This window comes from Clupea harengus, chromosome 1 (assembly GCF_900700415.2).
Source record: "Clupea harengus chromosome 1, Ch_v2.0.2, whole genome shotgun sequence".
Classification (NCBI taxonomy): Eukaryota; Metazoa; Chordata; class Actinopteri; order Clupeiformes; family Clupeidae; genus Clupea; species Clupea harengus.
In genome coordinates this window covers 11,579,480-11,599,479 of record NC_045152.1, presented here as the reverse complement: position 1 = coordinate 11,599,479, position 20,000 = coordinate 11,579,480, and the positions used below count along the sequence as shown (strand labels likewise).

General features: G+C 48.3%; 1 protein-coding gene across 1 annotated transcript in view; it reads right to left on the bottom strand.

Annotated features, from left to right (window-relative positions):
* waplb (WAPL cohesin release factor b) overlaps positions 1-19,855 on the bottom strand; it is a 33,683-nt gene extending 13,828 nt beyond the window's left edge. Inside the window, 11 exon segments of the mRNA XM_012828735.3 lie at positions 1,032-1,259; positions 1,803-1,914; positions 2,058-2,194; positions 2,881-2,930; positions 2,933-3,101; positions 4,522-4,614; positions 7,167-7,270; positions 7,589-7,998; positions 8,831-9,605; positions 17,838-18,325; positions 19,517-19,855. Of these exon segments, the coding sequence (XP_012684189.2) occupies positions 1,032-1,259; positions 1,803-1,914; positions 2,058-2,194; positions 2,881-2,930; positions 2,933-3,101; positions 4,522-4,614; positions 7,167-7,270; positions 7,589-7,998; positions 8,831-9,605; positions 17,838-18,303 (2,544 nt within the window). The 5' untranslated portion in view covers positions 18,304-18,325; positions 19,517-19,855.
* Between the last annotated feature and the right edge of the window lie 145 nt (positions 19,856-20,000).

The following is a 20,000-nucleotide window of genomic DNA, read 5'->3' as shown; positions in this document are numbered from 1 at the left end:
CGTGATGGAACAAAGATGGCTTCCCACACGGCTCCCTGTGATGACGCGGTGAGTCACCGTGAAAGAGCTGTAATCAGACCCCACTGAGCCCCGCTTCCCTAATGGGAACTCACTCCGCTCCGGCTGGGCTTAATTAGGGCCTACTTTTCTTATTCAAAGGCGGCGGCGATGATGATGATGATGCCAGCCATCATAGTGGCCAAGCCGCGGAACATCAGGCCTTATTTTGGGCTTGCAGTAGCACTCTCTGCCACTAGATGGGGTAAGGCTAGGAGGCAAGGTAAAAAAAAAGCAATCATTTCTGAATAAAAATAACTTTTAAAATAATAATTTTCAAGTTGTTGCCAAAACTGCACCTAGTGAACAATTTGTCTCTGCATTTGTCCCTGCCTGAAGTCATACATGGTTTAGAGGAGACATCGAACCAAAAACACATCTCCAGATTAGGGGGGGGGGGGGGGAATCCTGGTGTGTGTGACGCTGACTTGTTTCACTTAAGAAGGGATGACAGAGGACAGGATGGCAAATCATAACTAATCCACCCATCTCTGCTTCTACAGTATGGAAGCCTAGCGAGGACAAAGTTGGCTTGTCTGCTTTTCTGTAGGTCAGGTGGGATCAGGTTGTTATGTTTGAAGTGTTACAGCAAGTCAAGTGAATGAGGTCTTTTACTCCCATAAAAAAAAAATGTTTGAAAGAGAGAGCGAGAGAAGGGAAGAGAGAGAGGAGGACCAGGGAAATTAAATTAAAAAAGAAAATAGAGAAAGAAAAGATAGAGTTTGTTACTGTGACATACTGGCTATTATTCTATTGTTGCAATAACTCGCTTTGGCAACACTGTATCAACACAGTCAAGCAACTTTGAGTGAGAGTGACAGTGAGATGAGGGAGTGAGATGAGGGAGTGTGTGAGAGTGAGATGAGGGAGTGTGTGAGTGAGATGTGAGAGTGGGTGAGAGTGAGATAAGAGTGTGTGAGAGTGAGGTGTCCAAGAGTGTGTGAGTGAGATGTGTCCCGAGGCCGTGCGCTGACCGTGATGTTCTCCAGGTCCAGGTGCTTGTTGTGGACGGTCTCACAGAGCTTGCGGATCTTCTCCTTGACCTTGGCCATCTCTTTGGCGGTGAGCTGGACCCGTGCGGTGCCGTCCTGCTCCAGCTCCAGCAGCCGGATCATCAGCTCCAGGCAGGCCCGGTCCAGGTCCATATTTAGCCGGTCCCGACTCAGAATGTACATCAGGGACGCCGTGCACAGCGCCAGGTTCTGGTGAGACACCACGGGACAGAAACGGAAAAGACAGTAAATTAAAAAGAAAAAGAAAGTTTTTATAGCAAAACAACAAGAGCATAAAAACACTGTAGTTCAAACTGGACGTAGACAGCAGGACATCTAAGAGATTCTACTGTGGGAAAGAGACACAGAGACAGGAACAGGAACAGGGACACGGAGAGAGACAACCAGAAGAGCATCTTAAGAAGCCCAGATTTCACCTCCAGGCGTTGGCATTCATGCTTGTGTATGTGTGTACGACAGGGGGGATTTCTTCCAAGGTGTATCACTGAGCATTTGTGGTGGCGTATTGTTGTGCGTGGTGTGTGTTTATATGCGTGTCCTCTGTGTGTGTGTGTATTAGGTTTTTTTTTTGCAATGTGTTTTTGGTTTTGTGTGTGTGTTTTAGGTTTTGTATGGTGTGTGTATGTGTATTATTGTTCTTTGCATTGTGTGCGTGGTGTGTGTGTGTTGTGCGTGGTGTGTGTGTGTTGTGCGTGGTGTGTGTGTGTTGTGCAGTGTGTGTGGTTGTCATACCGGATGCTGGGGTGCATCGCTGAGTGTCTTGAAGACCTGTGCAACTTTCCCTCTCGCTCTCAGGTGCATCCTGAAGCTCGGAGTCGCACATCTGGAGGCCAGACTGATAACACTGCAGAGAGAGAGAGAGAGAGAGAGAGTGAGTGAGAATGTGTGTGTGTGTGTGTGTGTGTGTGTGTGTGTGCGAGAATGTGTGTGTGTGTGTGTGTGTGTGTGAGTGTGCAAGTCTGTGTGTGTGTGTGTGTGTGTGTGTACCTGAGGCAGCGTGTGTTTAAGGGTTCTCCAGTCTTTAGGCCAGTGGCGAGGTACTCAAAGTCGTCTGTGAACTCCTGATTCTCCCCAAACTCCACAACATCATTGAAGTGCTTCACGTGCTGAACCACAGTAAACAACTATGGACAGAAAGAGAGAAAGACACAGGAGAGAGAGAGAGAGAGAGACACAGGAGAGAGAGAGAGAGAGATATAAAGAGAGGAAGCGATTACAAATTGAAATGTTCAAACAATGTGTTTTTTGTTTGTGGCAGGACAATTCAACAGGGGGTTTGGTGAAGTCAATAAGATGCCGTGAATCAGAATGGAGAACGGAGAGAAAAACATTAAAATGAAAACAGAATAAGTGTGTGTGTGTGTGTGTGTGTGTGTGTGTGTGTGTGTGTGTGTGTGTGTGTGTGTTAAACCCACCCACCCAAAAACAGCAAGGAACCCAATTGGTTTAGACTTAGACTGTGTAACAATGCTGCTTTTTCTTAAGAATGTTAATTCCATCCGACATCAATGAACGATGCACACAATCCCTTAGTTACAAAATGGATAATATGGACTAGATGACAAAATGGACTGTTACCATGGTGACAACCACGTCAGTTATACATTGACTAAAACAAGCCTACACCTTGTAGTAGAGGTGCGTGCGTGTGTGTGTGTGTGTGTGTGTGTGTGCATCTGCAAAGCCATTTTGATTATTATCATTGTGCTGCATCATTCAGATAAGAAGATCTGTGCGCTTCTGTATATCTACGTGTTTGTGTGCACGTGTGTGTACGTGTGTGTGTGTGTGTGTGTGTGTGTGTGCTCACCTCTTTGTGCTCTCTCCTGCAACTCAGTGTCGTGACGTTGTCCTGATCGGCTCCATCGGTATGATGAGTGTCTTGGTGACCTTTGGAGGAGGAGCCGGGGCTTTGAAGAGCCCATCGTCCTTATGGGAGTTGGAGTCTTTGCTGCTGCTGCTGCTGCCACTGCTGCTGCCACTACTGCTGCTGCTGCCACTACTGCTGCCACTGCGGCCTGGAGCTCCGGCCTGGGGGGAGAGAGCAACACACATTATAGAGGAGAGAGGAGAGAGCAACACACACGAGAGAGGAGAGAGCAACACACACGAGAGAGGAGAGAGCAACACACACGAGAGAGGAGAGAGCAACACACACGAAGAGGAGAGAGGAGAGCAACACACACGAGAGAGGAGAGAGGAGAGAGCAACACACACGAGAGAGGAGAGAGCAACACACACGAGAGAGGAGAGAGCAACACACACGAGAGAGGAGAGAGCAACACACACGAGAGAGGAGAGAGCAACACACACAAGAGAGGAGAGAGCAACACACACAAGAGAGGAGAGAGGAGAGCAACACACACGAGAGAGGAGAGAGGAGAGCAACACACACGAGAGAGGAGAGAGGAGAGCAACACACACAAGAGAGGAGAGAGGAGAGCAACACACACGAGAGAGGAGAGAGGAGAGCAACACACACGAGAGAGGAGAGAGAGAACAACACACACGAGAGAGGAGAGAGAAGAGAGCAACACACACGAGAGAGGAGAGAGCAACACACACGAGAGAGGAGAGAGCAACACACACGAGAGAGGAGAGAGCAACACACACGAGAGAGGAGAGAGCAACACACACGAGAGAGAGGAGAGGAAAAGGTTAGGGAGCGAGTGATCGAGGGGGGGGGGGTGGAGAAAGGAAGAAAAAAAAAAAAAAGAGTGAAGGAGAGGAGCGGAAGAGTCAGAAGAGAAGACAGGAGGACAACAGTGGGAAAGAACAGGAGGAGATGGAGGGGAAAGGAGAGGGAAGAAAGAAAGAGAAACATGACTGACACACACACACACACACACACACACACACACACACACACATCACGAAGAGACAGAGAAGAGACAGAGAGGAGTCGTCGTCTCTCTCGTCTCAGCTTAGCATGACTATAGATGTGGTCTCAACACAAGAGAGAAGGTCCAGGGATGAGGGCCCCTGTGCTTCAGAGTGAGAGCCTAAAGGTTGGGGGACTCACACACAATACATGAACAAGTGAGGCAAAGGAAATCAAAGCACAGGCCATGTCTATGTGTATGCATGTTTTGTGTGTGTGTGTGTGTGTGTGCGCGTAGGCGGTGTGGTGCTGCTTTCTCCTGATCTCATTTGCGTGGGATTGATGCAAACCTGGCCACTCTTCAGCATGGTATCGACAGACAAAGAGATAGAAACAGAGCGAGAGAAACAGAGAGAGTGAAGATTAGAGAGAGAGAGAGAGAGAGAGAGAGAGAGAATGAGAGAATAAAGGACACAGCGCCAGAGAGAGATGAACAGGAAACAAGATCAGGAGAAGATGAAGAAATGGAAACTGAGAAAGTGGAGGCAGTAGAGGAGGATGAGAGGACCAGAGAGATCCACGGGGTCAGCTGGGGTGTGTGTGTGTGTGTGTGTGTGTATATACACTCACTGGTGTTGTCTGTGACCGTGAGGGTGGGGGGAGAGGTTCCTCTTCTTCTGCATGGTTCCAGTGTCTGGCGTTATACACAGCTTTCGTTGGAGACTGGACACACACACACACACACACACACACACACACACACACACACACACGCACACGCACACGCACACGCACACGCACACACACACACACGCACACGCACACGTACACGTACACGTACACGTACACGTACACGTACACGTTACCATTGGGTTACAGTCATTACTAACATGTCAAAAAAATAACAATGAACATGACACAACATCATCTCAACATACAGCAGCAGCCAAGACTATGGCAGAAGAAAGGCAACATGGTGTGTTGATTTTTCTTTGAAAGACCATATTAGTGTTGCGTGTTTGGTGTGTGTGTGTCAGTCTATTATCAATTTCATGTTTCACGTCTTCCTTTTTAAAAACACACATATCCACCTCATTATCTCCATGGGCTATGTTTGAGTTTGAGTTGACTTTCAGTGGAGCGTGTGTGTGTGTGTGTGTGTGTGTGTGTGTGTGTGTGTGTGTCTCCTCAGGAGGTATGCGTGTCTGCCACTTAGGGAAGTACTTCATCAACAGGTAGGACCAGTCCTCAGACACACATACCTCTGAGGAGACACACACACACACACACACACACACACAATATGGTCTTTCAAAGAAAAATCACCACACTTTCCCTCAATAGACTGCCAGCACTTCTCAGACAGCAGGACTGTCAGTGGATGCCAAATAAGAGACACACACACACACACCCACCCCAAAACACACACGGCATGCACAACAAAAACAAATAGCCCAGGATATTAAAAGTAAAACACAAAAGGACAAGAGTTGCCTCCCCTACACACACACACACACACACACACACACACACACACACACACACACACACACACACACACAGCAGGACTTTAATCCAATGTGAATAAGTAAAGATCTCTCCTGGCAGTGTGTGCTCACATACAGTAGTGGGGGGTGAGAGTGATCCACAACCCCCCCCCCCCCCCATGGTGAACTGCTCAGCGAGCCAATGACAAACACACACCCATTCTCACCACACACACACACACACCCCCCCCCCCCCCCCCCCTGTGGTGGACCTGACACAGAGCCAAGAAAACACAGCCTCTCTCTTCATTCCCAAAATGTTATTTTTAACCATTTACAGACCTCCAAGATACTCTGCCATTGTTACTGATGACTTTGCCCAACTATTGTCAGTTACCTCCATCGAGTAGAACAGGGGATTTGAACATCACACCTTCCCCACACACTAACCCAGACTCTTAAACCCAAAAACCCTCACAAGTTAACCACGCAACTTGGTTTACAGTATCTCAATGTTATGTGTAACCTAACACAGTAAGCACTAAACACCACTCAGTCAAGACTCGCTGAGTTTAAAGGGGGGGGGGGGGGGGAGCTTTAGTGTGCAGCAGACACTCTTATCCAAACTGACTTATGAGAATGCCTCATGTGCTCAAGACCGTTCATTTCACCGCCGGGTGATGCCCACCCTGAATCAGGTTGATGCCCACCCTGAATCAGGTTCATGCCCACCCTGAATCAGGTTGAATCTGGGCACTCAAACCTGTTCCACCACACTAGCAACACCTCTCAGAGTCAAAGAAATACGGCCTCTTCTGTGGGGATTAGATCAGAAATACGGCCTATTCTGGATCGTACCACACTAACAACACCTTTCAGAGTCAAAGAAATAGGGCCTCTTCTGTGGGGATTAGATCAGAAATAGGGCCTCTTCTGTGGGGATTAGATCAGAAATACGGCCTCTTCTGTGGGGATTAGATCAGAGATACGGCCTCTTCTGTGGGGATTAGATCGTACCACACTAACAACACCTTTCAGAGTAAAAGAAATATGGCTATTCTGTGGGGATTAGATCGTACCACACTAACAACACCTTTCAGAGTAAAAGAAATACGGCCTCTTCTGTGGGGATTAGATCAGAAATAGGGCCTCTTCTGTGGGGATTAGATCGTTTTGTTCTGTGACACGGAGACATGAGAAGAGGACAGAGCGGTTTGTCTGAGTCAGACTGTACTGATTCATCAACACTGAAATAACCTGTGTGTGTGTGTGTGTGTGTGTGTGTGTGTGTGTGTGTGTGTGTGTGTGTGTGTGTGTGCGTGCGCACATATATTAATTGGTAAGTACTGTGTACCATGCGTGTTTGAGCGTATGCATGTGTGAATGTGAGTGTGTGAGCGTGTGTGTGTGAGAGAGAAAGAGCACAGACAGGCTGTGTGGGTGTGTTTTCCCCTGGCAAGACGGAGGATCAAGTTCAGAAACTTTAAAAGCTTATCTGTCAGGGAAAATAATTAGAGCCGAGTCAAGCAGAGAGTCAGGCAGCAAGTCAGGCAGCAAGTCAAGCAGCGAGTCCACCATCTCCTTCAAACACAAGCCACAGATCAGGGCCTAATTACAGCCCATACCATTCGGAGGGAAAGCACCACGCATTTCAAAGCAAACCATCAAGGAAAGAGCCTGAGAGAGGGCTGAGAAATTAATTTCAACGTCAACACACACACACACACACACGACTTGATATCTGTGTTAGCTCCATTTCCTACTCGACACACAGACACACTCCCTCACCTTCTTTGGTCCAAAGATCTTGCGGCTGCCCTCTCGGATCCGCTCTTGAGGTGTGGGCGAAGCTCTGCTGCTCACTAGCCGCTCTTCCATGAGCTCTGCGTACCCTGGGGTCAAAGGTCAGAGAAGGGGTCATGTCACAGGTCACACAACTTTACGGCCTCACACTTATCTGACCCGTCTCCCTACACCTCCAACACTCTTCTGACTCCTTTAAACTTTGCATGGTTGTCGCGTCCCCTTTTGTGGTCTGTACGAGCTTTGGTGGTAACAGTGTGTGTGTGTGTGTGTGTGTGTGTGTGTGTGTACGGAATGCAGGAGATGAAGTGACTGTTTGTGTGAATATGTGTGTCAGAGACAGTAGTACAACTTTCTTTCTATGTGTGTGTGTGTCACCAGCTGTGCCCTCTGGCTCCATTTCTGACCTGTTCTGCTGCCGCTGCTGGTCAGTCTCTCGGTCATCTCTCTCGGCACAGACTGGATAACCGAAGACGACACTGCAGCTGTCGTCACGGCCGACATGGCTTCTGTTGCCGGGGACTCCGTTGCCGTGGACTCCGTGGACTCGGTCGTCCCGAGCTCAGATGCTCTGGCTTTGGCCTCTGCCTTCGCCTTCTTCCTCGCCCTCCTCCTCTGCGCGGCGGGAGAATCCTCATCCTCGTCTTCATCGCTCTCGCTGAGGTCATCGAAGCCAAAGTACTGGATTTTGTAACTGGAGCAGCCAGAGGTCGCCAAAGGGTCAGAGGGGTCATTGCCATGGCCACCCTCGTCGTCAAAACCAAAGAGGTCAAGCCTGGAGTCCCACTTCTTAGATTTGGACTGGGCCGGCTTGGACCTAAAGTGTGAAGACGCACACACACACACACACACACACACACACACACACACACACACACACACACACACACACACACACACACACACACACACACACACACACACACACACACACAGGGTGAGAAACAGCTGATAAGCACAGAGTGTGTGAGGGCAAAACAAATGTCACCTTCATCAAACGCTCACTTCTTCATTGGTTCATTCATCATTCACTTCTTCATTCATTCACTCACTCATTCATTCATTCATTCATTCATGCATTCACTCCTTCATTCACTCACTCACTCCTTCATTCACTCACGCACTCCTTCATTCACTCACGCACTCCTTCCTTCATTCACTCCTTCAATTCATTCACTCACTCCTTCATTCATTCACTCACTCCTTCATTCATTCACTCACTCCTTCATTCACTCACTCCTTCATTCATTCACTCACTCCTTCATTCACTCACGCACTCCTTCATTCACTCACGCACTCCTTCCTTCATTCACTCCTTCAATTCATTCACTCACTCCTTCATTCATTCATTCACTCACTCCTTCATTCATTCATTCATTCACTCACTCCTTCATTCATTCATTCATTCACTCACTCACTCACTCACTCCTTCATTCATTCATTCACTCACTCACTCACTCCTTCCTTCCTTCACTCATTCACTCACTCCTTCCTTCCTTCATTCACTCCTTCATTTATTTTCTTATTTCTTTATTTGTTTCTGTCTATATTGCTATTCCCATTCCAGCCCAGGCTCTTCTACAATATAATGCTGCATATGTCCCCAATGCACCCCCCTCCCTCCCCGCACCCAACTCCTTGATGCCCACCTTGGGGTTTTGGCGGGGGCCGTCTCTGCCTTCTTCTTGAGGCGTCCAGCCTCACCGGGGTCCGTTACCGTGGCGACCACCGTCGCCGTGGCGCCTCCTCCGGTGCTCAGGTCGTCCACGGTGCGCGCCATCTGCTCCTGGATGGTCACATTACACGCCGACAGCGAGGACGGGTGCAGCACCGTGTAGTCCCGCGTCCGCCCGCCCGGGCCTCGGCTGACGGTCTGCGTGACCTCTGACCCCGGGCCCGCGACCCCCGACCTGGCGCCGGCTTCCAGAGTGTCCGTGCCGGAGGGCTTGCCCTTGTTGGGCCGCCGGTACGTCCGGCAGTTGCTGTTGCGTTGGAGCAGCGACTGCAGCTGAGAGTGGTCCTCCAGCTCGGCCGGTTCCGCCGGTTCCACGGGTTCCTCCGTGTGGTGCTGCTCCAGTCGGGGCTCCAGTCGGGGCTCCAGTCGAGGCTCCAGTCGAGGCTCCAGTCGAGGCTCCGGTCTGCGTTCCCGCCCGGCGGCGTTGGTGGTGGTGTTGGCCCGGCCCGCTAGCACCCAGGAAAAGGGGTCTCGGGGGGCGGGGGATTCTGGGGGCGCGGGGGCCGTGGAGGTGGAGTGGAGGCCCACCAGGAGGTCCCAGGCATCCTGCGGTGAGCTGGACGTCTCCGTGCGGAGTGTGGCGGTCTGGGCGTGCGGTCGCCGGTCACTCTCCGACGCGTTCTTGTACCAGTTCTTGTGGCGGTCTGGCGGGTCGCTCAGCCACGAGGGGGTAAGACTCGGGCTCTGATCTGGGGGGCAGATGGGGGGGAGGGGGGCAGGGTTAGTCAGGAATGGCGCAGAACAAAATATACTGAACAAAAGTTCAAAGAAAATGCATTAACTAGGGAACTCTGGACTCCCCCTGACTATGGCTACAGATATGAATCTGTGCACAGAAACCGTTTTTTACAGGAACTATTATTTCAGTTCATGGAAAATGCAACAAAAGCTTGTTGTGTTGATATGTGTGTTCAGTGGGTCTTCCACGCTGTTCAAGCTACTGCACTGTATTTGTCTAGATGGCTGTTAAATGACCAAGAAATCGTGCGCTCAAAATCGCTAAGGCTAGACATAGCTTCAACATAAATATGTCAAAAAAAAAAAAGCCCAAGGGTTATTTTCTTCATGGGTGTGATTTAATTCTTTCTTGGCACAATGAGGCCATTATTCATAGAAGGTGACAGGCTCTTAACACATAAATTGAGTTGGGTTTGTCATGGCCTATTTTTCTTCCTTCCTCTATAAGGTGAACAAGTCTTCTTTCTCAAACCTCTGTTATTCGCCCTTCAGTGAAAAAAAGATTTTAGAAAATAAAAAACGTAATAATCTAAAGAGTAAAAAAAACGCGTGTGTCTGAGTTTGTGTGTGTGACCCGACGATATCAAGCGGATGCCAGTCGCCCTCCTCCTTTCTTTCTACCCCCTCATCCTCAGGACCATCATCTGTTCTTCCTCCCTCTCTCTCCTCATCCTCAGGACGATTATCTGCTCTTGACGAGTTCAACCACAGGGGCATTAAAAAAAAATAAAACATATGGCCTCAATTACCTCCTCAATCGATAAGAAGAGGAGAGAAGAGGAGAGGAGAGGAGAGGAGAGGAGAACCAGGGCCAGACAAGGAGAGGTGCTCAGACATTACACACAAACCATCTAAAACAATTAGCCCACACAAAACTGAACAATTACACTCCTGCCCTGAGCCAGTCAAAACACTGTCTGAAAGCACACTCGTCTGCACGCACACACACACACACACACACACGTCCCAACCCCTCCCATTAGCCTGCCTAGGTCAGCACACATCTCTAATTACTACCATTACTGTTCAAGACTGTGCACACATATGGCTGGAGTAGAATAACAGAATAACTCTACTCAACTTTATTTAGCTCCGTCTTAAGGCACCTGGAGTTGAATTACAGAATAACTCTACTCAACTTTATTTAGCTCCGTCTCAAGGCACCTGGAGCAGAATAACAGAATAACTCTACTCAACTTTATTTAGCTCCGTCTTAAGGCACCTGGAGTAGAATAACAGAATAACTCTACTCAACTTTATTTAGCTCCGTCTCAAGGCACCTGGAGTAGAATAACAGAATAACTCTACTCAACTTTATTTAGCTCCGTCTCAAGGCACCTGGAGTAGAATAACAGAATAACTCTACTCAACTTTATTTAGCTCCGTCTCAAGGCACCTGGAGGGCTAGTGGCCTGGCCCATTCTATGATGTACACAGGTGGAGAGTAAGTTGCTTTCAGTAAGCAGATCCATGGAATAATCAACAGCGAGAGAGAGAGGGAGAGGAAGAAGGAGAGAGAGAGGGAGTGTGTGAGAGAGAGAGAGGGAGAGGAAGAAGGAGAGAGAGAGGGAGTGTGTGAGAGAGAGAGAGAGAGAGAGCGCAAGAGTTTAATTAATGATGAGTTAATAGAGTAATAGAGTTACTAGAATCAATGTAGATTGATTAAGGTTTTCCACTGCTGTCCACTCCAATGGACTCACACAGCCTGAACTGAACACACACACACACACACACACACACACACACACACACACACACACACACACACACACACACACACACTCTCTCTCTTTCCCTCATGCTGCGTTCAAGAGCAACTGGGAAGTGGGAAGTTCCAACGTCCGAGCAGGAGAACACGCCCAAACGCCTGTCGAACTAGGAAGATCCCACAAAGAAAGCGGGAGGTTTTCAAGAGCTCCAAGAAGTAGGTCTGATGTCACTGAACATGGCAAAGTTTGTGGTGACCGGTAAATATCTGCTCTGATGTCACTGAACATGGCAACGTTTGTGGTGACCGGTAAATATCTGCTCTGATGTCACTGAACATGGCAACGTTTGTGGTGCAAGGTAAATATCTGCTCTGATGTCACTGAACATGGCAACGTTTGTGGGGACCGGTAAAAATATCTGCTCTGATGTCACTGAACATGGCAACGTTTGTGGGGACCGGTAAAAATATCTGCTCTGAGAACAAACACGAATCCCTTCGTTATTCATCACCACACTCATTAGTGCAGGTGATTGTGATACTTTGCGGTTTACTTTAGTAACTTTGTCTTCGTCATGTAGCTAGTTTTCATGAGCCCAGCGCAACGTTAGCCTCCTGGCTAGCTACTTATCTAACGGCCAATACAGCTGCAGTCATGTGAACATTCCCGAATGGCAACATTCCAAATTCCCAGCTGCCTGAACGTACGATCAGGCCCTGCCATCTCTCCATCCAGTTTCACTCTGAGTCACTCACTCTCATTCTGTGACGCTTTCTACTTCTTCATTTGCACTCCTCTTCTTGTGCGAGAGAAAGCATTCTTTGCAGTCTACATTTCTCTCATTTCCGCAGCTCTCTCTCTCTCTTTTAATCACACAGACTCTCACACATACAATCTACCCCCCCCCACACACACACACACTCACACACACACAGACTCTATCCCCATTGTCTCTCATTCCCATACAATCCTTCCCTTTCAGCCATTATCCCATTCTCTCACTCTCCCAATCCCACTCTCTCTACCCATCCCATTCTCTCACTCTCCCCATCCCTCTCTCTCTCCACCCATCCTTCCTTTGTTGTCACACTCTCCCTCATTCCCACCCACTCCACTCCTCACCCTGCCCAAACCTGTGTCTATGCATCTCTCTCAGACACACACACACACATCTGTGGTGAACCTGAGCATGCGCGCACACACACACACACACACACACACACACACACTGCAGTGAAAGAGTGTGTGGAGAACCTGAGTGAGGAGGAGGATAAGGAGAAGCTGGTGGCCTCACTGTGGGGCTTCGAGAGATGCCTACGTGTGCTGGAGAGTGCGAGTCCTCATCACACACACACACACACACACACACACACACACACACACACACACACACACACACACACACACACACACACACACACACACACACACACACACACACACACACACACACAGGGGCTCTTAGAGATGCCTACGTGTGCTGGAGAGTGTGTTTTTTGGAACACTGAAGCTCGTAAATTTAATTTCAGTCCGTAGACTAGAATATCCATTCTAGAACCCAAAAATAAACTGACGAACACTAAACACGAGCACAGTAGGCTTTAATAGGCTCTCTTTAAGCTTTGGCTGATCTTCCATCATGTGGAATGGTATATAGACCATCATGTGGAATGGTATATAGACTCTTCCATCATGTGGAATGGTATATAGACTCTTCCATCATGTGGAATGGTATTTAGGCTCTGGCAAATGGATATTGTGCTGAGCTTCATGGGATATTCCTGGTATTAATTCCATGAGTGGCTGTTTGGCTGCTGATGTTCCTCCATATAGAGTGGCTTAGAGGCGAGCAGGAGGCATGCGGCTGAAGGCACTGGGCATGGGGCGGTTGAGCCTATTATAGAGCTCTGCCTTGCGCCTTGAATAGCGCGTTTCACAGGCCCAACATGCTTTGTTCTGCAGCGTTTGGACACACAGCAGGGTTCCCCTGTGCTGAACGAAGCAGCGGCGGCGGCCCACTGCATTCTTTCATTTTCAATTCGGCCCAGTTTCTTCTGTGATTCAACACACACACACACACACACACACACACACACACACACACACACACACACACACACACACACACACACACACACACACACACACACACACACACACGAGGTTGTTCCTGAAACTCCGGCCTAGTAGAATAGATCCCTGCTGTGTGTGTGTGTGTGTGTGTGTGTGTGTGTGTGTGTGTGTGTGTGTGTGTGTGTGTGTGGAACAGAACCAGACATGCGTCTGGAGTCCACACCGTTGTAAGGAGGGACATGAGCTGTGAATGTACTGTGAGTGTGTGTTTGCACACAGGCTGTGAGTGTGTGTTTTCTGAGAGCCCCCCTCACCCCACCCACCCACCCACCAGGACCTTAGACACCCCTGCAGCACACACATGCTTTAAGAATGTGACGTGTACGTGACATTTACAATGACAGACATCTGCTGGGTTATGAGCTGCAGGAACACATGATGCTGCATAAAGCACAAAGTGCTGTGAGGTGGGACTCCTGCATTAAAGAGGACATTTACGCTTTTCCGGGTGTTCCCTTCCCTTCCCTTCCCTTTCCTGTGTTATATAGCGTGCTGTGCTATGCTGGACAACATTGTGTAAGGGCTGTGCTGCTCTACGCTGTGCTGTTTCATGCCGATGCACCGAGAAGTTTCAAGGAGGGAAGAGTGTGTTTGTGGTTAAAGCAGAGTGTGTGTTTCTGTGAACCATTAGGATCCACTCACCCCCTTCATCACTTACACATTTAAATATAAGAATAGATATAGAATCAAATATAGAAAGAACTGTGCTATGTTGTGTGTGTGTGTGTGTGTGTATTTTAGTGTGAACTGCTAATGTCATGCCACATCAGCAGTAGCTCATGAGTCGTGACCCTCTGACCACATCACGCCAACATCGCCCAAGCCTCTTCTAGGTGGAGTAGAGCCTTTAAATGAGCCTTTTTAGGTCACCGGATGAGGCCTGCTGGTGTCACACACACACAAATTCTTTTCCGTCTTAAAACACACACTCATTGACACAGCTTACTTCAGGTGTAGACCTATATCTCTGCTAAGGAGCTTGTCTAAGCTTTAGTCAGCAGCATTCCTTTAACACGAGACTAAAAAACCCCACAGGTCATGAAGTTCAGCAGTCCCCTCACGTGCGTACTGACAAAGAGGGGTAGGCTTATTCTAGACGCGCACTCACAAATATATGACAAAACATTTCGCCCAAACATGCTCCAGTTGTCTCTTTCCAGTACTAAAGGAGAGATAAATGATGCCCTCAAAAACAGTCAGAGAGAGCCATCATCCATGGTGGTCACTGAAACACAGAGTCAGAGAGAGACCATCATCCATGGTGGTGACTGAAACCATAGCAGGCCACGGCAGCTGTGAGTGGGCTTCTCTGGGGACGGCGGGGGGATTGTCATTGATCGGGGCAGTCGGCAATCATCAGGAGATGAGCTCACATGAAATGAGACGAGACGAGATGAGATGAGCTCACATGAAATGAGACGAGACGAGATCACATGAAACGAGATGAGATGAGCTCACAGTCAACAGTCTGAGGTCATGTTCACTATTAGCTGTGTGAGAGTGTGTGAGTGCATGCCTGTGTATGAGAGTGTGTGTGAGTGCGTGTGTGAGTGCATGCGTGTGTATGAGAATGCGTGTGCGAGTATGTGTAAGAGAGTGTGTGCGTGCATTGTGTGCGTGAGTGTGTGTGTGTGTGTGAGAGAGAGTCAGTGAGTAAGAGCGTATGAGAGACTGACAGTGTGAGTGTGTTTAAAAGCAGGAGCATGCGTAAGTGTGCATGACCACAAATCCCACAACGCCTGTAGACAAAACCACCTCCATCAATTATGTCCCCCAACGGCAGGCAGGCAGGCGCACACACACACACACACACACACACACACACACACACACACACACACACACACACACACACACACACACACACACACACACACACACACACACACACACACACACACACACACCACACACACACACACACACACCCGATGCAATCATCTAATGGTCTTTCCATGCAGCTTTGCGGTCATTTACCAAGCCTCACTGAACTTACACACAACTTGCCTTTTGCAGTCGTTTCAACGTCCTGGCGTGCCAGCGGAGGAATTTATCAGCGTTTTACAACACGCCGCACACACACTGCGTACACACACACGATCGTCGATAAGACAAGCGGAGATGCAGCACGACAATGCCGACACTATCAGATCCACACATCTACTGCTTCCCTCAACACTGATGTCCCACGCCTGCATAGGACAGGACACAGACGCGCGCGCACACACACACACACACACACACACACACCACCACCCACACCACCACACACACACACACACACACACACACACACACACACACACACACACACACACACACACACACACACACACACACACACACACACACACACACACACACACACACACACACACACACACACACACACACACACACTAACCAGGCTCTCTGGGAGTATATGTCTGTTTTCTTAGCACCTTGTTTCACCACAGTTGTTGGGTCGATCAGGACTGAATGTGAGGTGAAGGTACTAAATCAATGTGCCTCGGGTCGGAAGCACACAGACATGCTGCCCCCTCTAATCCATAAACACTGACTTTTATTGCTACAACACAAGCCTGCCATTCTAAATGGGGCTTCAGCAAGGTTGTGATGCTCATTAAAAACAAACTGCATATACCCCAAACACTGGTGAAAAATACTGGAGGCATTTTAATAGCTCTTTGTGTATGTGTGTGACAGAATCAAGCAACCTCCTGCAAGTTTTCACTACCTCCAAACACATCCTCACACACACACACACACAATGAGGTTACATCTGTCAGCAGCATTTGACTTCCCATGACTCAGGTGTGTGTGACAGCCACCGCCACTAAGGCATTTTGGGTCGGCGCCTTGATAACGACCTGACACAGGGGCTGCTGATAGACACCATACACACAGTCTCTCACACACAGTCTTGTACACACACACACAGTCTGTCTCTCACAGTCTTGTACACACACACACACTCACAAACACAGTATTTCTCTCTCACACACAGAGTAGGAAACACAGATAGAGTAAACACAACCACCAGATACCAGCACGTCTCTACCTCTATCTTTCTCTTGCTCTCTCTCTCCTCTATCTTTCTCTTGCTCCCTCTCCTCTCTTTCTCTGGCTCTATCTTTCCATCTATCTGTCCTCACCCATTTCACCCGGTCACATTCCCTTCCTCCATCACACACTCCCACACACCCTCCTACTCCCTCACACTCTTTCACACTGACACTCCAAAACAAATCAACTCACCCTCTCTCCACCACTCTCCATATCACTCTTGTTCAGTTATTCCTGACTTCTCTCTTCTTGCTGTCTGTCCATCTTTTTCTAGATCCTCTCTCTCTCTCTCTCTCTCTCTCTCACACATGACCCCCCCCCCCACACACACACACACACACACACACACACACACACACACACACACACACACACACACACACACTTCTGCCAAAGTCTTTATTGCTGGCGCTTGACAACTCTCCTAATGCAGGACCCAAACAGCAAGAGTGTGAGCCGTTTATAGCAGTAATTATAGTGCAAGAACTGAGCTCACGGTAATCCCACAACATTACACGTCTTCCACTTCCACTGCAACACATACACAGAGTAAAACACTCACACTCACTCTCTCTCTTTTTCGCTCTCTCTCTCAAGGACTCCAGTCAAGCTGAGCAAGTCCATCCTGTCTACGAGATTTGCGCTTATCGGCCATACAAATTAAAGAGAATACTTTGCTGCTGTGGTAACAAGCGTCTAAGTCGTTTCAGTAAATCCTCTTTAATCAGTGAGCTGCGAAACATCAGCTTGCTATTACAGAGCCACCTGGAGCGTCCTGGCATAAACACACACTCTGCCGTGTGTGTGTGTGTGTGTGTGTGTGTGTGTGTGTGAGAGAGGACCTGCCTGAAAGCCATCCAAACAGGACTGCCTTACTTGAATTCACAGTAAACAAAACCGCTCCAAATTCAGCACAAAGAGAGGGAACATGCCATGTTTGGAATTCAGATGTGTGTGATGCAAATTAGGAGGCAGGAGAATCAGTGTACGCTTTTGTCAATGTAAATAAAATCACAGGCTTGTGAAGTACGTGTAGCCTATGTGCGGTCCTACAACACACAGCTGGGGAGTGTGTGTGTGTGTGTGTGTTCCTTCCCTACTTGTGTGTCACATTAAACGCTGTGTGTGTGTGTATGCATGAGCCTTGCGAGATGAAAAGATTTGTGAGTGTAAGAGATTTGTGAGTATTAATATAACTGTGTGAGGACATGTGTGTGTACACGCGTGTATAAAACTCACAGGTTGGTGCCATGTTCACAGGAGCTTCTCTCTTACCCAGTGAGTTGCTGCTGAAGATCTGGCTGGGGTCCTCCGGCACCCTGAGCGAGCTCCTCTCGCTGCCCAGCCTCGCAGGCCCTCTGCTGGGGGCCACCGCCTCAACACTGGCCGGCTGACTCACCCTACTGTTGGGCTCCAGTGTCAGGCTGGGGGGTCTTTCCGCACGGGCTGGGGAGCCCCGGTTCTGACCGCTGGCCCGGGAAGAGACGGGCTTGGGCTTGGACTCGTCGTCGCTGTCGAAGCCGAAGGGATCTTCGGAGCTGTCGTCGTCCGCCAGGCGCGAGCGCTTGGAGACCTCGGGCCCTTCGGCTGGGAGACCGGGCCGCTTGGAGGTGAGCTTGGCCCGGTAAGTGGTCTCACCCCACTTGGTGCTCATGGTCTTCTTGTTGGAAAAGACCTCGTCGAACTTGGAGGAGCCATCGCCTCCCTTCCGGCTGTAGGTTTTGTAGAATCTGGAGGTCATTGTGACGTATGTTTCATATTCTCTGCAAAGAGACAAGTGTGGGTGTCAGTTACCAGCATGCCAAAATGTCAAGTGATGTTAATACACTCTAAATGGGCTTGTGTTTACTGAGGTTTCCATAAATAACTTCTTAGACTCACTCTTGCAATTAGTGCCAAATTAAAAACGAGAATATCCAAGTGGAACTGTTGTCCATGTGCTATTCTACTAAATATTCAAATTTTCAGTAAATAAACAATTCAGACAACTCAAAACTAGCGTGGTCACATGTATTAGACCTGTAAAACCAATGAGATGATGCAAATGCCTGATGCATCAAAACAATATTTACGTCAAACTTGGGACTGGCTTCAACACTGTAATGGCTAACTTGCACTATGCCTCAGATTAGCCTGATACCATTAATGCCACTGACCAACACAAAATCAGTTCAGTTTAATACATCTAACGTAGCAATTCTGACCTTCACATGCTAAATATTTGTTCGCCACAGAATCAAACCCATCAATGTACATTGAGCATAGGAAACATTAGCTAGCTAAATAGATGGCTAACTAGCGAAATTCCAGATAGACTTGATAGATAGTGCTAGCTCAAAGTTATGGTGGACCACGACAAGGTCTTGTTAAAAGACACGAGCGATACATTGATTCTGCAAATTCACTGTATCCATGCCACAACAAGCCTCAAAGTGGTGTCAACACATATTGGCTAATGAGCCATGGTAGCTTGTTTTGGCACCTTGGCATGGTTCTGCTAAGTTAGCTTTCCTAGCAAATTAGCGACAGCTAATAATAACTAATGTTAGTTGACAGCGACAGAAACTGGACGTATTTTATCGATGGAGTTGGTGATTTCAACAATAAAAAAACACTGGCAACAGAGGTAAAGTTCAAGGCTAACTGAAACATTAATATTCTCTAAAATCAAATTAGAAGAGAAGAAGCAACACGATTAGCTACCCAAGCTCTCATTAGCTACAGCCGCTAACGAGTTAGCTATCCTGGAAGCCAAATAGCTCTAGCTAGCCTAGCTATGCTAGTGATAACACAAACGTGAAGATTGAAATAACAAAAATAACTGGCCAACGTTCACTGGTTTGTTTAATGACATAACACTGTTGACATATTAATTAATTACAGTAGACATCTGTGAGATCAAATGAGATCCGCTGATCTCTCTTTATCGCGGGAAATTGGGCAATTGGACTTACTTGGTGCACGACTAGGCCGAACCGCTCAACTCCCACTCGGAGGCGAGGCGGCCGCTTCTCCCCCACTGCCAGACGGGGCCTCCTGCTCAAGATCTGCTTGCACAATATAAACAAGAGGGAACTAACGTTGTCGGCAACAGAGGAAGAGAAAGTCGACCGAACTTTAAAGAGTACACGGTTGAGCCTTCCCCACAAGTAAAGTAAGTCCACTATGTAATTAGGATATAATTATTTAATATTTCCGAGCTGATACGAATTCGATTGTTTTCTCTGTAATGTAGATGGCCTCCATTCGGTTTCCCCCATAGACAGTATAAAATAGTTACCCCTCCCTCACCCTTTCCAAGTCAGCCGGTGCGTCACCACGCCGCGAATGGGAAACAAGCCAATCGCAAATCTTCATGTTTGTACGTGCGACGTGAACTTCCACCCACATGGAAAGTAAGATATATTATGATTGGTTAAAACTGAAGGAACACATTTC